The following is a 26,770-nucleotide window of genomic DNA, read 5'->3' on the forward strand; positions in this document are numbered from 1 at the left end:
TTACTTAGAAAGGCCATTAAAGAGGCACAATCGACAATCGACTACCAGTGTCAGGGAATGTAAATGGTCCCTGTTCCCAGGCTGGCAAATTGCAGTGAGATATGTAAAGGGACTTCCCTTCTCTTTGAAGACGCAGGCCAGTGAATTGGGGGGCTAAGAGCCATGATGTCTGCAGCCCACTCTCAAATCATTTTGTCCCAAATCCTAGTACACAAATATTCACGAAATAGTCATGGAATAAAATTCATAAAAGAATAATTCACAAAGGGGTATTTGTAGAAGGCAAATGCAGGAAATACCAGCCATCAGTAAGTCTAGACACATGCACTTATGTTCATCGTATTATTCTTGAAACATTTCTGCAGTGCTTGAAAGTTTTTAAAATTAAAAAAGTAAAAGAGAGAACATGCTAAGTTGAGCATATGAAGTCAAAGCTACTGTTATCTGGGTCACACAACCACACAGTGTTCACAGTGCTGTGGCCTGCAGCCTCTGTTTCCAAAAGCACAGCAACGATCTCCAAGATTAAAGAAAAATCTAATTAAAATGCCTTTTTAATTATTTACTAGAATATTCTGACTAAAATTTATATGTGCAAATAATAAAATAAAATTACTATTCTTTTTGTAATCAAAGTTTAACACCTTAACCCCAACTGAGAGTTACTCTGTAAATCTGCCAGCCAGAGAATCTTATCTTTCCACCACCTGAGAATTTTATTTAGAATAATAAAATGACAACTATATTTCTCTGGGCTGGAGAGATGGCTCAGCCATTATGAGTGCATATTGCTCTTGAAGACGGCTCCAGTTCAATACCCAGTACCCAAAGAGCTGCTCACAACTGCCTGTAGCTCCAGCTCCAGCGCCCTCTTCTGGCCTCTGCTGGTACCTGCACTCTCAGGCATATAACCCACAGAGACTTACATAGAAATATCTGGATTCTGCAGGTAAGTAGCATGTGCAAACTTTGTCCTCTGCACCCAAAATGCAGCACGGTCTAGGAATAATGATCCTGGGATATTATCAGTGCTAGCTTACCTTTAGACTGTGCGATATAAATCAGCCGGCTGAAGATCTTGCGCATGCGTGGCTTCAGGGCGAAGTTTTTGGCGCCACCAGTCACTGAAATGACCAGGTTGGGTGTTTTGAGGTGCCAGTGCTGGGTCAGCAGTTCATACAGGGTTTCCGAGTCTGTGTCGCAGGACAAGCGGATATACTGTGGGGGCAGGATAAAAGCGCCAGGTTTGTGTACTCTGCCCCTGAGATGTTTGGGTGGGTGGCTGCACCTGGGGCAAGGGATAGGGTGTCCTAGGCAGGGCTGCTGCCAGAGCCTCACTGGAAAGTAGAAGGAAGACATGGGGGAAGAGTGACCCTGAATGATTCCACAAGCCGGAAGGAGACCCTGAAACTTTACCTGGCCCTTGAGGTATTGGAAGCTGGGTAGACAAGAAATGATGAAGGATCCTCAAACTGCCATCTTGGCACACCTGGATGAGCCAAGGAGGAGATGGGCAGCCTGTGGGAAGACTCGCTGACCCATCATGAGGCAGAGCCCCAGACAGTGGGTGGAGCTGCCTATACTCAGGGACTACAAATACAGAGCTTGGGGACTCATAGGGTCAAGGTCCAGACACCCAGCCTGTGGATTGAGCTATCGTTGAAACAGAATATGGGAACCCTTGGGGGAGACCAGTTTCTAATGGAAAAACCCTTGTAAAACTCATGGATATAAAGAAATGTCGCCTTTGTTGGGGATTACAGTATATTGTCGGGGACCGAAGGCCCCAACATAGAAAATTATTTTTCCTAACTGGGCCGGTACGGAGGCGTGAGAAATAACCAGACAAGTTCACGGAAGGGCATCTCAGGCTCCACTCCATCCTGAAGATCAACCCCCTACAGTATATACTCAAGGATGATGCCCCAAGCTACTCACAAAAGTATTCTCCCTTCCTCTAACAGGCTCAGGATGTCACAGGGACCCATGACATGGCTCAACCACAGCTCCAGCCATGATGCCACCCTTAACTACTGAGTTTTCAGATAGCACAGTCTAGACACTGTCAACTTGTCTTTTCCTGCAGTGGTTGTTGGCAATCACCCATTCCCCACCTCCATGCTACTGAACAGCTAAGGCAGCTAAGGCAGCCCACGCCCTTAGCACATATACTAAAGGAGAACGTGGGGGCTCACCTTGCCTTTCTTCCCCAGAGTCTCAAACTGAATGTCACCAAAGGCGTCTGTCGGAAACTCCTTGGTATGTTTCTTGTAGCTCCACTTCTCATTTTCGTTGATCTGGGTGCCTTCGATGTGCTGGTTCTGGGCATAGCCACACTTGCAAATGCTCTCCCTGGGGAAAGAACAGATTTCCATCTGCTTAAATGGCTTGTCACATCTTAGGATAAACTGCGTGCTCTAAACTTCAACCAGCACAACAAGAAATTCTATCCTCATCTCTTACTCGCAGGCTATTCCCCTTGTCTTGGCTGATTGTCTAGAAAGGAGTTTCATGGTTTGTTCCCATTGCTAATTATCTGTTTGTCAATGAGCTTGCCCTGTGCTGGGAGCAGAGAGTCAGAGAAGGGCTCCTGCCCTGCATTAACTGTGTGAGAAGCCATGAAACTGGTAAGAGGTGGAACTCAGGTATCCGGGAACCAGAACTCAGCTTCTCACATGAGTCTGAGCTAACTCGCCGAGACCCAGGAACATGCAGGCATTAGTGCTTCAGTGCCAACCTCACCAGATGCCCAGCAAGCCACGCTCTTTTGAGGAGGGGTAATCTCTTCCCATGAGCTGTACTCATGCCTGGCAGGGGTTCAAAGTTCTCCAGAGCTTAGAAACCACCATTCTCTACCAGGTATTCACTGCTTAGATGACTTTGGGTCAGTAACAGCTCCATCCAGACAAGGAAAACTGCTGTAGTGAGCATTAGGTCTTCCCACTGAAAGTACACAGAACTCAATCCTAACTGTCCACTAGGGGGCACACGTGCATGATGGGAAGCTGAAAGAGGATTAAGGACACCGTGGTAAGTAGTACAGCCTATCCTCCCCTTCTATAATACCCTGTAGTCATGCAACAAGTGTCCAAGAGCACTATTTATTATTAAATAGCATCTGCAACACCCAAGTTGAGACCTACGTAATGTCCTGCCCTCAAGTTGCATGGCATCTCCTGGAGTGGCTAAGTAGAAACTTGGCAAAGATCATACAGAACCAACCAAATGCCTCCTTTTGTCCTGGCACAGTCCCTCTCCTTCCCAGCTTGCTGTGAGGGCTAAAAATGACACAAAGCGTCAAGTGGGCCTGGTGCACAGCGCATGCTCTGCCAAGGAGACCTTCAGCTCAGGGTGGTGCACACACGCAGGCCAAGAAACAATGGAGGACTAACAACCGAAAGAAGTAAAGGTGCAGCAAAAATATCTGCAAACACGGTCCATGCTTGACCAATACCACAGTCGGGAAGGACAGAGCAAAAGAACAATGGAGCCAGACAATGTCACCCAACATCATCATAGATAACCAAAAGCTCAATGTCCTATTTTATATCCTTGGCCCAAGGCTAGGAAGACCAATGTCACTCACTGTTACCAGTGTCTCCATCCTCACAATAAAGTATATGACCTGAGATGTGGACCTACCCCAGGGCACGGGGACAGTGTAGAAGACGCACCCATTTCTAGCATCCTTGTACCCTGCATTCTCAGTCAACTGCAGCAAAATTCCCTCCAACAGTCAGAGCCAGAGAAAGATATGTCAATTGAGAAGATCTTGTTAAGGTTGTTTCTGACTGGATTCTATACTTTATATTCGCAATCCAAAAATATAACAGCCTCTAGCAAACACTGTGTGAATGGATGAGCAAACAGGCATGGCATTAATCAGTCTTCTTATAAATAATTTATATCTGCAACCGTTCTCAATGATTTGTGTAAAACAGATACTTTAGCTTTCCTTCTGGGATGCAAGGATGCATACACATCACTATCACAGACCAGAGGAAGCACTGTCTTTCAAGGTCTTCACCACCACTGAGTTTGTCCGGCATAAAGCAAGATGTAGGGCAAGCCCTACCTATGGCAGTTGAATTTTCATTCATGAGGGGATAAGGGTAATGTTTGTTTCTTTGACTTCTAAACACTCAGCAGAGGAAGCTCACAGCTCAGGAGGCAAGGGTCGTGAGCACTGCAGAAGTCAAAGATCTGTGGCCCAGCCAAACCACCTGTTTCTACTGCCGGGAAGCGGTGACCTCGGCTGCATCCCGGGGGCCCAGGGTTTCTCTGTTAATAGCCCTCCATGTGAAGTACTGAAGCCAGACTAGGCACCAAAGCCCCGCAAGGGAGAGGCTACCGTGAGGAGCAAACAGGAATGAGGAGCAAAGGGGACTCCTCAGGAATTCTCACCAGCAGCTGCTCCTGTCCAGGAAACTGTTGCTGTTGCCTCCTCTTTTAGGTCCCTCCTGGAGAGTACACACTTGACCTGGGTCCTGAAGAGACTGCTGTTGCTCCCCAACACCATCTGTACAGTTGTATGGGGGTGACCCTGTTTATTCACCAGAATCCTGAGCATCTACCCACGGTCACCAGGCCCAGGGACAGTTTTAACATTGGTGTTCCTTTCTTGGAAATTTGGGAAGAAAATTAGAATTGGGAGCAGAAGGTATGTTCTCATCTCTTTCCAGGCCACACAAAAGTCCTGTGGGTACTAAGAAGGAGTGGAGAAAGGGACAGACAGGACTTTCTGGATCCCCACAAACCTAGTCATGATTTCTAACTACTCAAGGGTCCCAGTCGGTGCCTGCTTTTAGATAGCATTCCTGTCTCCTCAAAGCAAGCTCTGTCTTTTCAATTCAACTCGTTGAACTCTATAACAGGACCCCTAATGACTGCAGAGTGTGAGAACTGTCCTGGTTCAAAGTGCCTGTGAAAATAATAAATGTTTTTCTAAAATTATAAAAAAAATTGAGCTGCAGACTAGATCCTGTATCATCGAGGGTCCTTGCCTCTGTTTGCACAGCTCCCAAGGGGCTTCACTCAGCTTAGGAAAAAAAGAGCCTGCTAGAACTGAGCCATTTCCACAACCCTTTCTCTTACAGAGTCCTGGGGGACTTCCCAAGACAAGGCTGCTTCCCATGCCCCTCTCTTCTCTGTCACTGCTGCCTGCCAATCCACTACCCTAAGGGACATGTCCCCAGCCACCCAAGCTCACGGTAGGGTGGCAGATGGTCCACTTGCCCTTGCCATAGCTGAAGATAGGCTCTTGAGCCCCTTTCCCTGCCAAGGATAGGGGTACATCTTAAATGATCTTTTGACCAAAGAAGTTGTCTGGCTCCTTTATGGGCTGGTAGCCCTCCAAGAACCAATCTGCATGAATTGTTTAGAAACAGGGAAATGGCCTTGCCAGGAAAGAATTGGGAGTATAGACACATGGAGGAGGGGCAGGGATAGCCGAGAGGAGAGCTGGGAAGGGTTGTGGGGTGGGGTAGGGGGCACTGGCATCCTAATCCACATCCCAGAACCATAGTTTTGAATCCCACAGAGCTACACACATCTTTATTGCAGCCAAGAACCATGCATGGATATTTGATTTTGTAGTTGAGCAAAGAATGACTAAAGCTTGGTAATTCAGTTTCTTGTTGACACTAGCCACATTTCAAAAGATCCACAGTCACATGACATTGCCATGTTGACAGCTCCGATATGCAGAGATTTGTTGCAAAGAGCTACGACTGCAGACAGTGTCCTTCCTGTTTCTACACAGGACTCAACACGGACCAAGAAGTGAGAGCCGAAGAGAACAGTCCAGATCTATGGGAATCCCACTCTAAGAGTGGCAGCTGGGGTACACAATGTCTCAAAGGTGCCCAGCGGAGGAGAAGTTCCAGCATCCTCCCCCAGGGACCACTCAAGAAACAGACATCCATTAGGGATGAAAGTAAAGGTCCACCTGGGCTTAGCACACACTTGGCAACCCCAGGGTCTCAGCGGTGATCTTTGTCCTGTGTCATCTAGCTTGTCCAGTAACCACAAAATAGGGAGGGGCGTCAGTGTTTCTTGCCACTTCGAGTCCCTTGTCTTGTAACAGACAGGGTCAAACCCATTCATTTTCCTTTCTGCTCATTAACATCATGAAAGACCCCTGTGTGTTGGGTTTGTGGGGCCTCTCCTGCAGGCGGCTGAACCCCCAAACACAGAAGACTTGATGTAAAGGAGCACCCACTTAGAAGGGAAGTGCCCAGGACCACAGCCGTGAGGAAGGGACATTCAGATAGTGCAGAAGCCTATGGGTAGAACTGCCTGCAAAGGGTTAGGTAACAGGGAGGACTCCCAGGCTCACGGGAGCCCTGAAGGGAGTGACAGTCCCTCTCAGTGACTTTACCAACTGCGATCGATATGGCCAGAGCTAAGAGACAAGAGAGAAGAGCGGAAGCAGGGAATTCTGCAGGCGTGTCAGAGCCATCTTAATCACACGCCATCGGGGACTTTAGAGAGGCAACCATCCCCAGTAACGAACCCAAGGGCTCACTGTGCCAACAGTCGCTGGCTGTGCTCGGGAAACACAGAAGCCAACGTGGACGAAAGCTGCAGCTTACATGGCCTTGGAGTCTCTGGTGAAGAAGACGCACTCTCGTTTTTTAAAATTTGCCTGAATAAAATCCACCAAATCCTGTAAAGAAAAAAGTATGGAGAGTAATGTGTTACTCGTGTGTTCTCTCAGATCTGCTGGGATTAACGAATACTATCCATGTCCTAGCCCTCCCCAAAGGTTGTCATGGCGTCCTTTTTGTTTCTTTTAGACTACTCTGAGTTTATTTTTAATGACAATACATTCCAACTGTTTAACTAAATGAAAATGTTTCCAAAAGTTGCTTAGCATTGTCTTGTGTATAAATTGGCATCACACACACACACATACACACACACACACACTCATAATGTTTTTCTCTCTTCACAGTTACTAGGGAACAGAAGTGTTGGATGATAGTTTGGGATTAGAAAAAAACTATCTATGCATATTTTTAGCCCTCTTCTGCCTGATTTTTTAAAAAGAGATGTTTTCCAAAATGCCCTTCATTTGTATTTGCTCCACTCTGGGCAAGGTGGTTAGATCTAACTGGGAACTAGTAATAAGAACCATCCCAGGCTTTTAGAAACCAAAGATGTCTCTTACGTTGGCAGAAAAAGACATTTGGAAATACTCATATTCCTCACAAGGAGAGAGTTTGCAATCAATAGTTATGTATCATAAATAGTGACCAAGATACAGAAGGACTGTCAATCAGCTAAACAAAGCCGATTGTCCAAGGGGAAAACAGCAAGAGACAGAGAAGATGTGGGAAAAAGGAGCCCACAGGAAATACATACATAAAATACATAAAAGCTCCACCACATTACACCTACCTACCAGATCAACAAAACTTAAACCAAAACAACAGTTGCCAGCCACTAGAGATGAGGAGGAAGGCAAAGGACCTCACACTCCCAGTAGGTGAGAGAGTAAATTGGTACCACTCAGGATATCACACACAAAGCCATTTCTCCGAGGACCCATTAGAGAATGGTTTCCCAAGAGCCGCCTGTACTCTCTCAATCCATGGAACTCCATCCTCGGAAATGTCCAGCCCTGATGCAGTGTGGCTCCTAGGAGCTTCCCTTTCCACAGGAACCCCAGTCAATTGCAAGTCATCAGGTGCTGGCAGCTGATATCCTCAGACCACTTCCCCCATTGGTGGCCTCACAAGACAGGCTAGCTCTGAAGCCAGCCCTAACTTCTTATCCCTTACAGCAGAGTTAGCCAGACACGTACTACAAAAGCCGGGCTCCTCCCTGTTTGGAGTTCGCCATGCATTCCCAGCGCCTGCACTGACAACTACGCTGGTATCAGACACTGGGGACCTTTGCCTCCATTCCCACCCTTTGAATATGAATGGCTACATAAATCTCATTATTCAAACCCAGACCCATTGAAGGAGACATTCCACCTTCAACTATCAGTTCTCAAAGGGCATTTTTGTTTCTCAGCTAGATCCAGTGTACACATCCAAGAACACGGGGTGGTATTGCTCCTAGCATCAAATGCCAGAAACCCAAGTATTGGTCTCTTTGAGGCTGGGTAAGCAGAGTTCCACATAGCAGAACAAAAAGTTGACAGTGGCTATATGCATCAACATGGACAAATCCCCCAAACAGCAGTGACAATAAAAAAATAAAAATAAAGAACCCACAAATGAGGATTTGTCGAGCCCAGCTGCGCCTGTATCAAACAGAGACAAAGCCAAGCCCTACAGGCAGTTCCACGAAGACTAGGTGACACACAGTTCCGGAGAGCGCCTGTGACCTGGGGCAGGAGGAAGGCACTCTGAAGCGCTCTGTTTCTCAATCTGGAGGTGGCTCCCAGGTAGCCATGGTGATGATGGCTTCTGGAAGCTTGGAAGCTCCATTCTTCTACGTGTATTCCTCAGCAAAATTTAGGATAAACGCAGCTCTTCTGTTCCTCTGCAGAAAAGGCATTGGGAACTCTGTGCTGCCCAGTTTCACTCACAAGAATGTTTATCCACTTAGATGATTCTGAGTGCTCCTAACATGGAGGACAGAAACTCAACAGCTGTATGGGGCATGGAATGATCCTAGAGAAGAGGGTGATTTTTTTTTTCTAATAATTTCTTGCTAAAAGCCTCCCTCAGAAGGTGCACTTTCTGAGAGGTATGTCTGTGCTTGGGAGGCCAGCAGGAAACCCTGGAAGTGTCTCAGCCTTCATCCCACTTCCAGGGCTCCAGTGCCTGAGGTCAAGGGTTCTTTGGAGAGAACTTTTCAGTGATGCTACATTGCGTGGGGCCAAAGGAAAAGGAGGAGGAGAGCAAGGTCTGAAAATTCTGGAGAGGTCCCCATTGCCTGTGTCCACTCTGTCATGGAGCAGCACTAAAGCGAGACGTGGGGACAGACTCTAAGGGGGACACTTAGTCCTAGGGGTGTCAAGATTAGGGGTGGCACCTGAGGCTCCTGAGCTTCCCTTCCCTTCATGCCAGCCACGGGAGGTAGGTCTCAGCTGGAAGAAGGCACAGGCTTCTGTTAAGGCTCACACTCCCTTTTTTGAGTTTGTTGACAGCTCAGGGATCCACACGATTGACCGATCAGATGAAAATGATGGCGTGAGTGGTACCCTGGCTCTCCCTCCCTCACCTCCGTTCCTTTTTTATAAACCCAGCTTCTAACCCAACACTTAATGCTGCAGTCAGTGAAAGCCAGACTGCAGACTACGGTCTTCTGACAAATCAGAGTGTGAGTCACGCCTGACAGTACAGAGAGCAGGCGGGAGGGGACCACAGGTGACAGGAGTGAAGCTGAACGGAGTTAAGGTCCTGGTGGCCCACTAAGCTGAACCCACTAAGAAGCCACGCCCTGTCGGCAGTGTCAGGCTGGTTCAGGATGAGGAGAGATGGGCCAGAGGAAGCAACCAGGAGGCAAGAGCAACCAAACAGAGTCGAGGGCACGGACGTCACAACTCAGTCCTGAAGCCACAGGGTGAGAACGAGAGCATCAATCATGAGTAGTGAAATCAACACTAGAAACATGATTTTTAAAAAAATGAAGGGAATGAGTGACTCCTGACTGCCAGCCCCAGATGGGGCATCTGCAGTACAACCCCTACCGCTAACACTTGGGGGACATCCCGGAAGGGGGAGGAGAGAGATAGTCAGACCCAGAAGTCTGGGATGTCTGATGCTTGACAGTGTCTTCTGAGAAGGATGGAGATGTTGTTCCCATGAACTCTCGACAACACGGCTGCCTGCACAAGACCTGTGAAGACCACACTAATCGGCATGCCAACAGGGGTGGTAGAAAATTTCATAAAACCCCACCGGGAGATGAAGAGCTCCAGGGAGTCAGTGGCTGCTTGGGGGAGAGCAATCCATGCAAATAGGGCGTCAACACTAATGAGACTCAGTAGGTTTCACACACACACACACACACACACACATACACACACATACACACACATACACACATACACACACATATACACATACACACACAATACACACACGTACACACACAATGCACACACATACACACACATATACACACAATACACACATACACACATACACACAATACACACACATACACACAAAATACACACACAATACACACACATACACATGCACACAAAAATACACACACATACACACACATACACACATACACACATACACACACATACACACACATACACATACAATACACACACACAAATCAATATAGAAAAAGAAGTCTAAATTCAATAAGGGCTTGTGGGTGGGGACACAAGAGGAATCGGAGGGAAAAGAGAGAGAATGCAGATGATATAAATATAGTGTATTCATATGAAATCCCCAAATTTTACCAGAAAAAAATGATTTAAGGAACATGGTGTTTAAATTTTTCCTAATGACTTATTAAAATGATTGTCATCTTAAAAGAGAAATGCTTGAAATACAATACATCAATGAACACGCTTCTAGATTCTACCAAAATGACTCATAAAACACATACCAATCAGGACACGAGAGATGACACTTTTTTTTTTTTTTACAGAGAGCAAACTTGTCACTAAATAACCCTGGTCACATCAGGTGGCCTCAGTGTGGACTTACACTGTCACTGTAGGACACGTTTGTGCTCCGAGACACACTGGAGTACAGAGTTCGGGTGCTGCCCAGAGCCCCGTTCCTGCGGCTCCTCATGCTGAGCCTGGCTCCCTCGAAGGACATCTTGCCTGTGGAGAGTGGAGGACAGGTGGGTTATAGACAGTAAAGGGGCTTCCCTCGAAACGTGTGGCCTGGTGCCCCTTCCTTTGGTCGCCGTGGGCAGTGCACCGTGTCCCGTTTGGCTCACCAGCATCATACACCCTGTACCTACTACTTTTCATCCTCTAGGACCCAGGAAGTATTTCTGCTCTACAGCTCTAAGGTCTTCACGACTCAGTGCTGCCACCCTATGGTAGCAACATGCACGGCAGCGTTTTATGACTACAACATTCCTGGGACAAACTCTCTGACCCACCCTAGAGTACCACCCACTGTGTTTGCACTAATTGTCTACTTGGTTGATAAATATAGAACGGCTAAATTAAACAATACTAAAAATTACTATGTGCATATCTCTGTCTCTCTGTCTCTCTCTGTGTTTGTGTATTGGTGGGGGAGAGTGTGGAGGAGTGTTTGTAAGCATGCTCATGTTCTTGGAGCATCTTCTACCCTGAAGCAAGCCATCACAAGACTCATATATTGTTCTTCCTGGCCTCCATTGGCTCAGTGAGGCTCAAGCCATGCCTATCCTGTTCACCACTAGAAATCTAGGACCTGGCAATGTATAGGAAGCATACCATATACACGTCCATTGGATGAGCCAGCTGGGTGACTCAGTATTCCCTCCCATACCCTCAGGACAACTGCCATGCCACCTCTTGTAGCCTCTGTGTGTAGAAACACCTAGCACACAGAGCTGACCCAGCGTTCACTTATATAGTGCTTCTAATCCCACAGCTCCGTGGCCTTGACTCCCCATCCAAGATCCACGTTCCCAGACCAGCCACAGACTCTCCTGAGCCACAGATCTGGGAACTGTCCTAGAACCCACTCAGTGTGCAGAGCAAACTGGTTAAAGCACTAAGCGCCTCTTTTACTCCTCCCCCAGGCGTTTCAAAGAGCTGCACGGAGTATTAATAGGTACTTCATATACACTACTGCACAACCGCAAATCAGTCCTGCCATGCATTCAAGATGCCTCCCATACAGCAAATTGCTTCTGAATGGGGCCCAGATGGTCGGGAAGCAATTTCATTTGCTTTGCAACAAGAAGCTTCACCGCTCTGCAAAGGAAAAGGTGTGTTTCTGCATTGGAGACCACATCCCTGCCAAACCGTGGAAGTCGCGCAGCTGACTGTCCTGTCTCGCTTCTTTCAGGCATTGGTCTCTAACCCATGTCTGAGGTCAGCTGATAATGCGAACCCATGTGATCCAGGCACTTTTGATGGTGTCCCATGGGTCACATGGTACAGGTGGACGTGTTTGTGGATCCTCTAGACACATTCCGATGTGAAAAACGAAACAAAACTTTTGGAAGAAGTCCCAAGAGAAAAGAGTAGAAGAGAGCTCCTAGGGTCCTGGATAGGGTCTGGAAGAGAGAGCCCTAGCAGAACCACAGGAAAGGAAAGGAGGCTTAAACTCATCCAAAGGAGAGGGAACTGGAGAGACTGACAAAACCCAGAAAGGCCAGAAGGAAAAGAAAGCCGAGCCTTGGAAGGGGCAGCAGCAACATGTCCAATCAATGACCACCCCCAAACACCTACCCATATTCAATAACACTGAACCTGCTAGAAAAAAATGGGCCAAAGACTGACATTTAAATCCATGACAGGTAATACAATTTCTAATCAACGTAAATATCGTTAAGCCTCCTTGTAATCCAACCAAAAGAGTTCATCAATAATGAGGCACCAACAGGGAGGTTTGTGGATGGCAGTATTGTCTGTTTGGGAAGAAGGTGAGGGGCGGACACATTCAGACAGTGGGGTTGTGGCTCAGGGGTGGAAAGCAGGGTAAAAACTGCTTTAGTTCCTGCAAAGTCATTGGTGGTGACAGAGCAAACTTAAGTCTTGCAAACAGCAAAGAAAACATTAAAAATGATCGTTATTGGCTTCAGGGAACCTAGATAAAAGAATCAGAAATATATTAAGAAGTTAGACTTAGTTTTCATCTGCAATGCATCTTGTCTGTGTGCCAATGGATGGCCCTACACCCATGAACATATTGGCAGCATAGCATAGGCTCAGTGAGAGTTTTTAAAAGTACATGAAGTTGGGAGGGAATTGAGAGGGAAGGGTGTTGGAGAGGAGAGAGAGTGGGGGTGAATTTGATTAAAACATACCCTATGAGTGACACTCCTCTCAAACAGTGAAAAGTTGCTCTCCCAGGGCCTGAAGAGATGGCACAGCAGGCAAAGTACTTGCCTCTAAGTGTGAGGACCCGAGTTTAGTTCTGAGAAGGCACATGAAAAACTGCCCGTGGTGGTGTGTGGCAGTCACACCCAGAGCAAGATACCCAGGCAGAGACAAGCAGCTCTTTGGTGAAGTCCCAGGCCGATGAGACCGAATAGGAGGTGAAACACATCGTGGCATTTCACTTATGTTTTAATAAATAAAGCTTGTCTGAAGATCAGGAAGTAAAACAGCCCCACTGGTCAGCCTTACAGACCAGGCAGTAGTAGCGCACATCTTTAATCCCAGAAGCCACACCAGTCTGCCATAAAAACCGAATGGTGCAGGCCTTTAATCCCACCCTTAGAGAGGATTATAAAATGGGAGGAAACAGTTTTCAGACACAGTCTCATTCTGAGATTCCTGGAGGCAGGATCGCCATTTCATACTGAGGTCGAGGTGAGAACCAGTGGCTGGCTGCTTTGCTTTTTGAATCTTCAGGGTGAACCCCAATTTCTCTCTCTGAGTTTTTATTAATTGTTCTTCAGAAACATGTCTGAAGATGGACACCACAGACTGTCCTCTGGCATCCACATGTGCACCCACACACACGAGTGTGAATTCCTGTGTGTGTACACACACACACAGTTATGCTTGGAAAAAGTTCAATAGTGATATTTTTACAACTGGAAACAACCTGTTTCCATCTCCAGGAGAATGGCCAAGACAGGCGCATACTGGTGATATGGGAAAACTGCTAAGGCTTCTTGCACGTAGGAAAAGATCAAGGTAAAGGAAGTAACAAAAAAAATTTGATCTTACATTTGTCCTTAAACACTGCCCCTGGGACGTTGAATGAATGTTTCCAGACAGTTTCCCTATACATGTAAGTTGGGTAGCATGTTTGCTGTCAAGGCAACTATCAAATGCATCACACAAAGCACTCAAAAAACATGTGGATCCAGATCCATCAGAGTGCTAGGCATAACTATGTGTGGGTGAGGGTGTGGGTGGGTGGGTATGCGTGATTTTAATTCTATTCTTTAACTTTTCGTGGTTTCCCATATTAAATACATCATGTATGCCACCTGGAAAAAAAGTCTTTAATGAAAAGAACAGCATCTCGGAGCCGGATAAAGTGAAGACAGCCCCTGACCTTAGCTGTCTCCTTCTCCTCTAGGAGACAGGAGGTGAGAGAGTAAAGATGGCCACACAAAGGTCTCTGTCTCCGGACCACATGGAGAGGAAAGCAGAGTTGGAGGAGAGATGGTCATTATGGGTCTGTTTGCTCTAAAGAGGTACTATCAGTGTGAGTCTTGGGAAAGAAAACTAACAGATCACGGGAGACCCAAGTCCAGGGTAAATGCCAGAATATAATAATGTTATCAATCAATAAATAACGGTACAGGGACCAGAAGGCATCTCAAGGGTCGATGGGAGAGATGAGAAATTGAAAATAAAATGGTTGAAGAGAACCCCAAGTCTGTCCAAGAACATAGTTTTGGGGGGCTCACTCAGCATCTGGAAGTGTAACTTCAAAAGAGTCCCCTCGGGGGGCCCTCTCCATATTAATAAGAGCAGAGGGTTTTTTTTTTTTTATTTGTGGTTCCATAAGTTTCCTTTTGCATAAGGATACAGATGTAAACATCTGCTCTGGAGCCCTTGGTCCACTCTGCCCATTTGCTCTGGTCATATAACTGCACAGGTGGCCAGAGGAACTTCTCTTGTCTCTTGGAATGGAGAGGGAACCACTACTTTGCTCAAGAAAAAAACATACAGATGGTTTACTAAGAACAGGGCTCCAAAATTTAAAGCTGATGCATTTGTTCATGCCAACCTGTCCTACAACTGGGTATCAAACCTTCACATAGAACTTGAAAGACAGGATTCGTGACCACAGGGTTCTAATACAGTACGACACCGTATGGCACAACATACCCATGCTGTCTGATCTGCCAGCTCTTGAGGGCTCAACAGAAATGCCTATTGGAGGCTGTATCTTTCTATAGGAGGTGCTGATGTTCTACCATGCAGAACACGTCTTTAAATGTAAGCTTCAAGTCTGGGGCTTCTTGGCTTATCTTTTGCACCCCAAGAGTGTATGTCTCTAAATCATAGAACTCTGGAGAGCGGTAGGACAATGAAGTCATGAAAAAATGACAGACATTGCCTAAGGTGGGCCAACCCACCATGACTAAGACTCCACTGGGAAAACAGCACGGAAAGTGTCCTGCAGGACTCCGTGGTGGTTTTTAATAAGGATGGGTTCACTTTGCTCAGTATGTTATACCTCTAAAGCTGGGGAGCTGGCTCAAACGTTAAGAGTACTTGTTGTCCTTGCAGAAGACCTGGGTTCAATTTCCAGGGCCAGGGTCACAACCATTTGTAACTTCAGTTCCAGGGGAATCTGATAGCCTCTTCTGGCTTCCACAGGCACTCACACATGGAGTGCACATACATTCACTCAGACATACACACATACACATAAATAAAAGTCAGTCATACACACATACACATAAATAAAACTATCTTTTAGTCACGAGGATAGGAATGAAACATAAAAGTTCTGGTGTCCTTCACTCCCAGGATTCATAGAGAAATGGAAGACTCTCTTTCCCATAACAATGAAAACCATATGCCAAGAGGAAATCAGACAAACACCAAGAAATGCCTACTAATCTAACACTGAAGGGAGAAAGAAAAAAAAGCCAAAGTAAAGGCTTATGGGTCTGAATAAAAACTAGGCTGTGGCTGGGTCCCCTGACAGTCAGGGATATTGTTTAAATTGTTGGAAGAACTTGATTATATTTGCATCCTAATGGACCAGAAGTAGAGGGAGCAAGTGGAGAAAGAGCTAGTAAGAGGAGGGAGGGCTCCATGAATGGGGTAGAGGGGCGTCACCCATTAGACTAAATGAAGAAAGTTTCCATTAGCAGGAGTTGGCTCCCTGAGGGCTGTTATGTTGAGGGTCTCAGTCTCTTCTCAGCTATGAGCCTAAGTCCACTGCCAGGTTTCTGTTCTGTGGGGCCTCTCCCGCATGATGGCTGTTCTATGTGAGCCTCTCCAATGTAGAACCTGGTCTCTGTAGGCCTCTCTAACATAGAACCTGGTCTCTGTAGGCCTCTCTAACATAGAACCTGGTTTCTGTAGACCTCTCTAACATGGAGACTGCTCTGTGTAGGTCCCACATGGATACTATTCTATATGGGCCTCTCCATCATGGTGAATTGACGATAAGGGCCTCTCTAACTTGACAACTTACTTTATTGAAACAAATGGCTAAGAAGATCCCAGAGAAAGCATGATAGTGAGACACATTCACAATCTTGTACTACCCAACCATAAAAGTGACAGCCCATCACATTTCTCTATGCTTTTGAGGGGCAGCAAAACCCTAGGTCAGCCCACACTTGAGGAGGGGGCTACAAGGACTCAATACTGGGAGGTGGGCATCCTTGGGGATCTCAGAAGCCTGTCTACCACAGGACCCTTTCATTTAACAGTCACTTCTAATGCTTTTGATGTATCAAAAGAATCATCTTTTTTTTTTTTTTTTTTTTTTTTTTTTTTGGTTTTTCGAGACAGGGTTTCTCTGTGGTTTTGGAGCCTGTCCTGGAACTAGCTCTTGTAGACCAGGCTGGTCTCGAACTCACAGTGATTCACCTGCCTCTGCCTCCCAAGTGCTGGGATTAAAGGCGTGCGCCACAAGAATGGCTACAAGACTACCAAACACCACTTGGGTCCCATAGTGTAAGCCCAGGTCAAGGGCTCCTAAGGCCCCTGACTCAGAGTTACCTATAGCAAAGGGAGACAGACCTCACAAGCAGACTACATTCTCACCATGTGCCCCTAATCAGGCTTTAAAATGGTGGTTGGTGCTTCCGTCTGCCAATTACCATGGCACTGATCACCCCACTTTACCACAATGACCAACTTCATCTGACTTTGACCCGACATAGGATTAAGCAATTCTCTTTGATACATATCTTTAGCTCTGAGAAGAAAAATTATCTTCCTATTAATGGTCACTTCTGCATCTTCCACTCTCACAGGCAGGCACGGTCCTTCCTCCCTGACCGGCTCACCCTGGACTCATCCATCAGCTCCAGAAAACACGATGGGAAGGATTTCAGTGGAACATGGTGGGGAATGTGCATTCTAGGAGGTTGGTATCGGTGTGAGGGTCTTGGCAGAGAGTTCACACGTTGACAACTTGACCTGTGTTTACCCCCATGTTACATGTTTGATTCTGTTTCTATTAGATGTTTTGAACCCTGTAAAGTAAACGCTATGGGCAGTCTCCTCTTGCTGTTCTCTCTGTACCACATTTACGCTTTTGCCCTTTATTCACCAGGGTTAATATTTTATTGATTCTGGCTAGAAATGGGTCTAAAATTTTCATATTGATCATAAAATCTTCTATGTGCAAATTCAAGCTTTGTTTTTGTTTCCTGGAAATCATCTTGTTGTTTTCTGGTTGCAGCCTCCCCTGGGCATGGGTGATCTCACACAAGATTGGGTTTCTTCAGATCCAGAATAGATCACAAAGACGACTGAGAGGAAAAGAGAGGGGATGTGATAGCTCAGGGCTGAACACAAGGTGTGTGAGCAGAGTGCCTTTCAGAATTGCTGTTGGTCCTCATTTCTACATGAAGCTGTTACCCTCACAGACAAAGGCTAGCAGCACCACACGGCCAATGTCAAGCCATGGCCAGCGTCAAACCAGAGAAAACCCTTGAGATGGCAGCAAATGGCTGCTGTCCATACTGTATGATTGTGGACAGAAGGGAACCAGGAAGACAGAACACAGGCAGCGATGAACATGGCACTCTGGATGTAGATTCTGATCCACCCAACAGGGATAGGAGTCTAAACTGCAAAGCCCAGCTCTGGATGGTCAATGCGGATCAAGGGATGTAAGGAGTGATGAAACTAGAGATTAAATGGAGAAAATAGGGCAGGGTTATATTGCAGTGTCTGTTTTTATATTTCACTTCAGTGAATAAAGATTTGAAGAGACTTACTAAGAGATTCTGTAATGTAAAGAAAGGAAGCAAACAGAAAGAAGCGAATGGGGAAAATAAGAGAAAGAGACTGGGGTGCGAAGGCTTCCTCCAGCCACAGAAGAACATGGCCGACCTACAAGTTCTGCAGAGCTGGGAAAGTGCACCAAGTCCACCCCACCCCACCCCTAACAGAGGCCAGGGTAAGAACTACAGCTGGGACAGGTGGATGGGGAGGGGTTGTGACTCTGAAGAGCAGCACTGGGGGCTTTTCTACAGATGGGACAATTCTGAAACCTGATAGTCGCGATAAGATGACACATGAAAACAACACATGAGTGCATTAAAAGATGCGGGGAATTTCAGTGGCGCTGTGGCCGGTACCTGCATCCAATCCCTGGCCTGGGTCTAGTAAAAATCCAGTTATATGTGATGCTATCAATTGGAGGGCATGAGTGAAAGACACATGGCCCTTCTCTGCAATATTTTTTCCAACATGGTGGTAAATTAAAAGAAAAATGTCTCAACTTCCTGAGTGTCGTGGTCAGAAGCATCCTTGATATAACTTTGTAATTCCTACAGCTCCAACTAGGTAATGCCTACAGGTCCTAGCATGTACACCAGCCACTGATAGCACCAGACAAAATGTGCCTGCTTCCAACAACATCCTGAAAATGAAGCTGAAGCTGTTTTGCTACAGTTAAGTTTCAATGAGTACCCTAAAGCCAGAACCACAGGAGGGGGAATTCAGCCAGTTCTAGGATTTATTTAACTCTGTGAAATTTGGGGCTCTGTATTTTCTTTCCTATCTCAGTTATTTTGATTTTCAGTCCTTTCGGAAATTTCTGTGCCCACCGGGAGGTTATCTCCATAAAAAAAATACGATCGAGGTGGGCTCTTAGAATATATCTATATTTCTTACTACTTAAAGATGCTCCCTCCCAGGAGGAGGGGGCGTGGCTCTAAGCCAGAGACAGCAGTTCCACCAACTTCCCACTCAGGCAGCAGAGGTTTCCATCACAGGCTCAATCAACAAACAGACCAATCTGAGACTCTAGACCAGTGGCTCTCAACTTTCCTAATGCTGCGACCCTTTCGTATAATTCCTCCTGTTGCTGCGAGCCCCCAACCATAAAACCACTTTTATTGCAATTTCATAACTGTAATTTTTCAACCGTTATAAAACATAATGTAAATACCTGATATGCAGGATACCTGATATGTGACACACACCCCCAAAGGGCTTGAGACACACAGGTTGAGAACCACTGCTCTAGACTCACCTTCCTGTGCTCTGGGGATGAGCTTGCAGGGACTGCTGTGTGCTGAACCACACTTGTAGAACTTCTGGTCCACACTGGAAGACTACAGATTAGAGAGTGAGCACCCACCCATCCTTAGGCTGCACTAAAGACTTCACAGAGTGTCCAATCAAATCTTTCAAAAACACAATCTGTGATTGCTGAGACCTGAAGAGGCAGCCTCGTGTAAATTTCAGACCCGTGCTCTTCTACAGCTTGGACCCATGAACAATGAAAGCAATCTACCCGTTGTAGAACAAGAGACACACACTCTATCAGCACAGGGACACTTTCAAGCGCCAGAAATCAAGAACAGCTAGGATGCAGGCCTACAATATGCCAGGTTCCGTGCTGAGCTCTTGACAACCTTCCCATGAGATTCCCCGATGAGGAAAACAAAACACACATAGGGAAGCAGACTTTTCCAGAGCTCCACAGTTGATAAATAGAAAATGCAGGGTTCCAACCCAAGCAGGCTGTCCCACAATATCAGCTTTGAAACTGCAAGTGGCTTTGTGTCACTTCATTGTCTCTTGGAGAAGGTAGGGATTCTCATTATCGCTATACTAATACACTGCCAAATGTAAATATTAGGAAGTTTGTGTTGTTGTTGTTAAATAAGAGACACTCTGCTGCAGATTTTTAAGAGAGAGGGTGTGGGGGTGTGTGCATGTGGTATGGTGTATGTATTGTGGTGTATGTGGTATGGTGTGTGTGTCTGTGTGTGCGTGGTATATGGTGTGTGTGGTATGTGTATGTGGTGTGTACAGCATGCATGTGGAGGTCAGAGGACAACTTGTAGGAGTCGGTTCTCTCTTTCCAACATGTGGGTTCTGGGGATTAAATTCCCATGCTCAGGCTCGACTCGAGTCACCCTTGCTCACTGAGCCATCTCTCCAGTTGCCCTGTAACTTTTATTACTACTACTTACGGATCACATGTATAACCCATGTCGTCACTAGAAATGGAATACTCTTACATTCCCTGAACCAGACAAACATGAAAATCAATGATGCTATTGTCTTATGCAATCATGGTATTTGACATGTTTTTAGAATTGCTTCTTAGCTTGACTCTCACAGGAACCAAACTGGTCTTACGATGCCATTTTCAGGAAAGATGGACAGTTGTGTCCCTTTATGGTAAACACAAATGAGGAAATTGTTCTCTTAGACAGCTCCAAGTGGGAGGAGGCAGTTGTTCGGGTTCTGGGAATGCTCCAGAGGGCCTGGCACCAAACTCCAGCCTGCTCCTTTCTCCCTTCCCATCAATTATTCATTGTGATGAGAGGTGACACTTGCAGAGACTTCAGATACACATGACACAACCCAGAGGCATCTCCCCCTCCTCATTCTGGCAGCAGCACTGTAGAGCTGTGTGCAGAGGTGCACGGGCCTATGGGGGGTACCATCCACCTTGGCCCTCATCTGTCAATCACTATTGAGAAAGATGATTAAGATTATTTTTTTAATTTCTTGTTGTTTTTGAAGACATTTTCCTGTTTTTCTAATTGTACCATGTTTGAACAGATGGGCAAAACTGGCAAGATTGAAAATTTTGTGCAAGTTATAGATTATTGGTCCCAGCAGGCATAATGTCCACACCTGGGATCCCAGCACTTGGGAGGCAGAGGCAGGAGGATCTCTGCGGGTTTGAGGTCAACCTGGTCTACAAGATTAAGCTCCAGGACAGTCAGGACTACATAGAGAGACCCTGTCTCAAAAACCAAAAAATAAAAATAAGGAAAGATAATTTCTCTCTCTCTCTCTCTCTCTCTCTCTCTCTCTCTCTCTCTCTCTCTCTCTCTCTCTCTCTCTCTCTCTCTGAGGTGAGACATGGGCCAGCAGAGGCAGCAGGCAATCTTAAAGGTACTATTTGCCAAAAGCCATCTAGAACAAGCCGGGCAGCAGGGACATCTCAGAGGGGGCTGGAACCTGCTACCTTCACAGGTGACAAGAAAAGCATCAGTTCAGACACAAGAAATCTAGTCTAAGATAAGAACAACTTCATCCCAAACTTTAGAAAAGGGTAAGTACAAAGTCCCAATCTCGAAAGGGCCTCCCTCCCACTCCCAAGACTCTGAGGAGGCAGAATTCCTGCCGCTGTGGGGACAACTGCATTAGAGCTGCTACAACACACACGGAGGGCACCCGACACTCCACAGTCTCAACTGCATTAGTGTGGCTACAACACACACGGAGGGCACCCGACACTCCACAGTCTCAACATCAGGAACACAGCCGCCTAAGTCTTAACGTGAACTAGAAATGAAATCTTTAATTATTCATTCAGCCCTTTGCTTGCCCACTGACTTCTGAATAATAAAAGCGATGCCCATCCCAATCGGCTGAGAGGTCCAGAGAGTCACAATGAGGAAAGACAAGCGGAGCCCACTTCCCTTCTTCTACTAGCAAAGAAAATTCGCTATTGAAACTTTATCCCTTTGAATTTGAATAAATCCCATCGTGAGTTTATTCCATCTCATCATAGTGTTGAACCAAAAAACTTAGTTTCCTCAGATTCCCCATAGATAGGTGGGGCTGTTAGTAGAGCTTTTTTACATACATTTTTATGGGTCACTCAAGAAAAGGAATAATATTTTAAAATCATGCCCCATCAATTCTAGAAGAAATCACTACATTTATAAGCCAACCCAAATAGAGAGAGCATCCATGAAGCAGCACCTTGCCCCTGTCTCTTGAAGGGACCTAAATTTCACATCTCCACAGAAAATGATACCCTGACCAGAAGCACCAAACTCATCACCTAGACTGCATAAGCCACAGCCAGGGCAGTACGGACCGAGGGGAGAAAGCAAAAGCTGAGAACATACCGTGGAGCTGCTCCATCAGCCAAGAGCCTCTCTCTCCCCAAAGAGCCTGTTTGTCTCTTCTCCCACTGGAGGAGGGAGGACTTTATAGACCAAGCCATCCTAGCCCCGCCTTCCTCTCTAAGCCTCTTTGAAGAGAAGGAATACAGAAAGAAGAAAAGAAAAGAAAAGAAAAGAAAAAAATCAGACCACACAGGAACAATTTTAGTAACTGAGTAGGGATGAGCGATGCCTGCGTATGTAGAAATGCTAAGATAATTATTAAATGCTAATAAGACAAGCAATCCCGATTTCACTCTTGCTTGCCATTAGTATTAATTCATACTAAAATCTAATTTCTACCGTTAGTGGCACATTTTAAAAACCACAAATGAAATGGGAAATGCTCATTATGAAAAATGATGATGAGATTAATTAATGAATTAAAAGATTTAATTAAGATTAGGCAAACACACTTAACTGGAAGTGATTTAACTGGCGTGGCTCTTTTGCAGATTTGTAGACCCTCCCAACTCTGTCTTTCATTCAGCTTTGAGCTGCCTGTGTAGGGCTTAAGGGTGAGAGCTGGACCGGCTTTGCCAATTTACAGTCACTTCCACGTAAATTCCCTTGACGTCTTTTGTCTTCGTTAAACCAGACTAGAAGAGAAGATAGAAGAATGGCCAGTGGATAAACTTCAGCCTTAAAGGACGTACCACCAATGGATGCCTTTGTACTAACTGGGGGAGTCTAGTATCGGTTATTATTTTCAGTCTGTGCTCATACGTGGGGTTCAGGCTATGGACACATAGAAACAGGAGAGTATAGTTTCAAATCTGACAACTGAAGAGAGAACTCAGTCAATCCATGGTTTGCCTAGAAAGCATGAGGGTCCAGCTTGGATCCTCAGTATCCACACCATACCCTGGTGTTGGGTGTGCGCTAGGTCATTCCAAGAACTAAGGAGCTAGAAAAAGGAAGGTCCTTGGGATTCACTGGCCAGCCAGTAAGGTCCAGGTTCATTGAGAGATCCTATTTCAAGAAACAAGGTGGATGGAGCTAGAGAGCTGGCTCAATAGTTAACAGTGCTGGATGCTCTTTCATAGGACAGGCATTCAGTTCCCAACACCCATATCGGGCGTATCTCAACCACCTGTAACTCAAGCTCCAGGGGATCAAACTCCCTCTTCTGGACGAGGCCAGCAACTGCATGGACATGACATCCATATACATATATAATAATAAATAAGGTAGAGAAAAATTGAGAAGCACCGACCTCTGGTCTCCACATGCATGACTACATACACATAAAGTTGATGATATGAGAGATACAGATATAAAGAAGCTGGAGACTAGGCAGGATGGGTGTCAAGGAATGCTTCTGTAGAGACAGACAATTGAACAAGCCCTGGAAGTGGGGCTGGATTCTCATGGCAATTCCCATAGATGGTATCTTCAGTGCAAAGAGGGCAAAAGATGTCAGACAAAGGTCCCTAGCTCAAATACCCCAAATATGGGACAGGTCACAAAGGTTAAAACAATGGCCATTTGCAAAGCAATGGGGAAGGGAAGGTGCGAAGAAAATGGAAACAATGCTTCTTCTTGTGAGTGAGGAAGCTGTGGAAGGAGATCAAAAAGTCAGGCCGGGAATCAGGAATCTCAAGATCACCTATAAGAACAAACCTAGGACCACAGCATCCTGGTCCCCTGTGATCCCTTCCCTACCCCCACACTCTTGCACCTACACCTGTTGGTAGCCAGCAAATCCAGGCTTCTCATTCCCTGACCTGAACTGGGAGCAACAAAAGTCTTCAGAGGAATCAAGGAATCAGAATATAAAACCTAAAACCCAAAAAGGAAAAATAATCAAGCAAACTAAAAAGTTCAGGTAACAAAAAAATGTAAAGATACTGGGGTACCAACTGCAATTTCTATATGAAGGATGTCTGTGTCTGTCCAAATGCCATGAGGGAGCCTGGAATCTCTTGACTTAGAGCTAAATTCCCAAGAATAGAATCCAAGCATGTGTTGCCAAGTGACTGGTACAGGTTATGACACAGGTGTATAATTCCATCATGGGTTTAACATGTACCTACAGAGAAAACTCCTAGGGGGGAGAAGATTCGCTGCAGTCTGCTGCCTGGGGGCTGTGCTGGGAATTGGATGAGGTCATGGCACTGAAGACTCAGAGCCTGGCCAGACTTTGGATGCTGGGTAGGAGACCTGGGTGTGCTGTAACAGTGACTACGTGTTGGTCCTAACTGAGAGGCACAGAGGCCAGGTAAAGTATTTAAGATGCTGAATATCACAGGCAGGATAAGAGTTGACCCTGCAGGACAAGAGGACCTTGGGCAGATGCCTTCCTTGGAGGATCTCAGATTCTGGAGAGCAAGTACCTGCACTCCAGGCCTACAAGTTTCTTCATGCTTCCTGTGAGCAAGACACAGCTTTCTATCTTCTCCAAAATGTTGTATTTAGTCCCTATTATGATCCGAATTATGTCCTTCTAATACATTACATTGAAGACCTGACTCTTTGCACCCCTAGAGTGAGAGCCTACTTGGAAATACGATCTTTAAAGAGATAATTAAAGCGCTAAGGATGAGTTGGTAAAGTACTTGCCATGCAAGCGTGAGGACCTGAGTTTGGATCCTTGGCGTCCACCTAAAAAGCCGGACTTGGTGGTGCACACTTGTATCCCAGGGCTGTGAAGTCAGAGATAAACAGATCTCTGGGACTCGCTGGCCGCCCAGCCTGGTAAGAAACTCCAGGTTTTGTGAGAGACCGTGTCTCAAAAAATAGAGAGGTGAGTGATGGAAGAAGATACCCAGTGTCAAACTCTGATCTTCACATGCATGGGCACACATGTGCATGCCTACACATTTGAACACATGCACCTATCATTCACATCACCTCCACCACAGCAACACATAAGCAAAGGATTAATGAAGGCAAAATGAAGCTATTAGATTGAGTTTTGATCTCTATTAAGCAAACAAAGACCTGTCATAGAAACACACAGGGAGTAATCCCGTGAAAGTCCTTGAGGAAGATGCCGTCCGCAGGCCAAAAGGGAGAAATCTCAATACTGCCACTTTGACCTCATACTGCCAGTCTCCAAAAGCCAAAAAAAAAGAAAGGGAGGGAGGGAGGGAGGAAGGGAAAAGAGAGAGAGAGAGAGAGAGAGAGAGAGAGAGAGAGAGAGAGAGAGAGAGAGAGAGGAAGAAGAAGGAGGAGGAGGAGGAAGAGGAGGAGGAGGAGGAGGAGGAGGAGGAGGAGGAGGAGGAAAGAAAGAAAGAAGGAAAGGAAGGAAGGAAGGAAGGAAGGAAGGAAGGAAGGAAGGAAGGAAGGAAGGAAGGAAGGAAGGAAGGAAGGAAGGACTGTTGCCATTATAGACACCAAAGAAAGGCAAAGAAATCTGATGGTGGCTGTGGTCCCAGCCTCCACTGCCTCCTAAGTACAGCCCAGGAGAGCAGCCAAGCATCAGGGGCCAAGGGAACTTTCTTAGTGTCCAAATGAGGACACTAAAGCCAGGAGGGACTTTCTCATTAATTTTTATGATTATTAAAGTCAAGTTCTTTACTTTATCTCATAAGTTTTCATTATTCGCCTGAACGTATTTTATCAAAAACCAGTAAACTATCATTTGGCCAGACCAACCCAGCTCCATTTGAATAGCTTTAGCGTGTCCCGAAAGGCATCCATGAGAGGATCCTCCTATAAACAATGTCACCTAGAAGTGGGCAAAAGAGTTGAAGAGATGTCTCAGCCAGCCAATGTGCTTGCAAGCACTGGGACCCCAATTAGACCCCAGAACCCGCATAAAAGCCAGGCACAGATAATCTCAATCCAATGATTACACAGACAGAGAGCCACATTAAACCAATGTGTCTCACAAAAGGACTAAAAAAAAAAAATCACAAATCTGTAAAAGAGACAGGTAAGGATGGGGAAGGGGAAAGGCAGGGAGATAAGTGAGGGTTAGGGAGGTGGTAATCAGAATGCATTATATACATGTATGAACACATCCAAGAACTTAATTTTCAAAGAAAATGAGATAGAGAACTCTTTAGGAACAAGGTTGACCTCTGACTTCATATGGATGTGCACCACACACGCACACACATACACACACACACACACAACTGTACATACTTAAATGTACATGGACACATACACACAAGCATGCACATACACACATGCATGCATACAAAAAAGAAAAATAAGTAAATAAAATGAATAGTGAGTGAGAGAAACAGAAGTAGAAATACAGGCAGAACAGTCTGAGTATGGGCGTGTAACCTAAAGGTTTGTCATTTTGCCCAAGACTTGACAAAATGCCCCAATCCAGCTAAGCAGGCAAAGACTTATTTTTAATGCTAGGTGGTTGCACTGTCTCTCAATGCCAGGAGATGGCAGCCATAAGCAAAGTCATCGAGCTCTATCCACCAAACTGGCTTCACAGATGAGAGACAGTGTGGACCTTGCTGGCTCCTCCTTGTGTCCTAGTCCCCCACTAAGAGAAACACAGGCACTCACATGATCTCCATACACAAACTCCATAGACGCAGGCTGTCTTGTTTTTGCTTCACTGATGGCAAACTCTGTGTGCTATGGGTTGGACCTGAAATGCATCTATGCAGGCATAGGCTCGTGTTCTAAGCACTTGTCTACAGCCATTGGTGCCTGGTTGAAGGCT

General features: G+C 45.9%; 1 protein-coding gene across 1 annotated transcript in view; it reads right to left on the minus strand.

Annotated features, from left to right (window-relative positions):
- The window catches only part of Trpm8 (transient receptor potential cation channel subfamily M member 8), a 74,490-nt gene extending 63,739 nt beyond the window's left edge, over positions 1–10,751 (minus strand). Inside the window, exons 1-4 of the mRNA XM_057761792.1 lie at positions 10,635–10,751; positions 6,594–6,667; positions 2,196–2,352; positions 1,041–1,218 (exon numbers count right to left, since the gene is read on the minus strand). Of these exons, the coding sequence (XP_057617775.1) occupies positions 1,041–1,218; positions 2,196–2,352; positions 6,594–6,667; positions 10,635–10,751 (526 nt within the window). The remainder of the gene's footprint in view (positions 1–1,040; positions 1,219–2,195; positions 2,353–6,593; positions 6,668–10,634) is intronic.
- Between the last annotated feature and the right edge of the window lie 16,019 nt (positions 10,752–26,770).

Source organism: Chionomys nivalis, chromosome 2 (genome assembly GCF_950005125.1).
Source record: "Chionomys nivalis chromosome 2, mChiNiv1.1, whole genome shotgun sequence".
Taxonomy (NCBI): domain Eukaryota; kingdom Metazoa; phylum Chordata; class Mammalia; order Rodentia; family Cricetidae; genus Chionomys; species Chionomys nivalis.